Raw genomic sequence first — 1,495 nt, 5'->3', positions numbered from 1 at the left:
TCGCCGCGACGTTCGAGTTGGCAGCCGAGAGGTCCGCAGCGATGGCATCCGAGAGCGCACTGACGAGCTCGGTGTCGGTGGCCTCCTTGTCTTTTGCAGCGCTGTCGTACACCGCCTGAGTGCTCTCCACCGCCGCCTTGGTCGCGGGCGAGCGGGAGCGGCTGCCCTCGGGAGTGGCCACCGCCGCCGCTATCACCGGCAGGGTCGCGGGCGAGCGGGAGCGGCTGCCCTCGGGAGTGGCCACCGCCGCCGCTATCACCGGCAGTAGGACCAACATTCGGCGCGCCATTTGCGCCTTGATTGAAAATGAAGAGGAACTTATGCTGCCACCTCTGGGTTCCGCAGAACGAAGCAGAGGAGAGCGACGCGACAGAAGAAGAAGAGACAAGGGAAAGAACGACGAGAAGGGGGCGACCGCGAGGTGGCATGAAGGTCGCAGCGAGAATCTGCGAGAGAAGACTGCGAAGAGAGATAGGAAGAGGCGGACGCCCAAGGGTGGGCGAGGCTAGCGCATCACACCCCTCTCCTTACAATCCCTGTGTGGTGGCGGCGTGCCGTCCTCCATCCCTCCCTTGGGTTGTCCGTTTTCGTTCTTTCTTTTTTGGGTTCCGCCTCCTACCTGAACAGGGGGTCTGTGGTGTGTGTGTGTGTGTGTGTGTGTGTGTGTGTGTGTGTGTGTGTGTGTGTGTGTGTGTGTGTGTGTGTGTGTGTGTGTGTGTGTGTGTGTGTGTGTGTGTGTGTGTGTGTCTGTCTGTGTCACTCACTCACACGGGTCTGTTGCCACTGACTCGCGCCAACACGGTGGCGAAGCCAAAAACACCGATGGTGGCCTGTCGCATCTGCTACTTGCAACTGCTGCTGGCGGGCGCGGCGCTGCAGCCGCGCCCCGAGTGCGCGAACACAGAAGGGCACTCTCGAGCCTGGCTGAAGCGATACCGCTGTGCGAGCAGGAGTCGCACTCACATGCCAACGCCTAGCAATCAAACACGAACACCGTTACCCCAACTCACTCACAGCACCTCTTCTGAGAGGAGGCACCACACACACCTGCCTGTACAGCCGAATCTCTGCCTGGTGATTGGCGACTGCCACCCGGAGTACCACGACTGCCGCCAAAACGGCAGGCTCGCACCGTGGTATCAGCAACACATTGGACACCAAGAGGAGCTGATCACATATGCGTTCGCCAGCAGCTTTCGTATGGGAGGGGCACCGGAGCGGATCGTGCTTCGCAACCTACGCCTGCTCGGATGGAGCCGCACCTTCCTTACTGCGGCGCTCCCGCACTCTGCCATCGACGAGTCGGGCGAGGTGCGAACTTGCGGCAACATCGACCTGTTTCATCAGCTCGAGCGGCCCCACCGCTGCTGCGTGGATGTGCTGACCGTCGAACCCGGCCGCACCTTCTTTGGAGGTGTGGATGGTGGGTCTTTAGAAGCCCGCGCGATTGCGCAGGCCGCTCACCGGGCGTTTCGCCGATCAGCCTACGTTTTGT

General features: G+C 61.6%; 1 protein-coding gene across 1 annotated transcript in view; it reads right to left on the bottom strand.

The window, feature by feature from the left end:
• Positions 1-10: 10 nt before the first annotated feature.
• EMIHUDRAFT_207861 (hypothetical protein) overlaps positions 11-1,495 on the bottom strand; it is a gene marked incomplete at both ends in the record, with an annotated part of 4,426 nt that continues 2,941 nt past the window's right edge. The window contains 4 exons of the mRNA XM_005774150.1: positions 11-295; positions 785-830; positions 903-973; positions 1,048-1,236. Of these exons, the coding sequence (XP_005774207.1) occupies positions 11-295; positions 785-830; positions 903-973; positions 1,048-1,236 (591 nt within the window). The remainder of the gene's footprint in view (positions 296-784; positions 831-902; positions 974-1,047; positions 1,237-1,495) is intronic.

Source organism: Emiliania huxleyi, assembly GCF_000372725.1.
Source record: "Emiliania huxleyi CCMP1516 unplaced genomic scaffold EMIHUscaffold_32, whole genome shotgun sequence".
In the NCBI taxonomy this organism is placed as follows: Eukaryota; Haptophyta; order Isochrysidales; family Noelaerhabdaceae; genus Emiliania; species Emiliania huxleyi.
The sequence above is the reverse complement of the archived record's forward strand: the minus strand, read 5'-3'. Positions and strand labels throughout refer to the sequence as shown.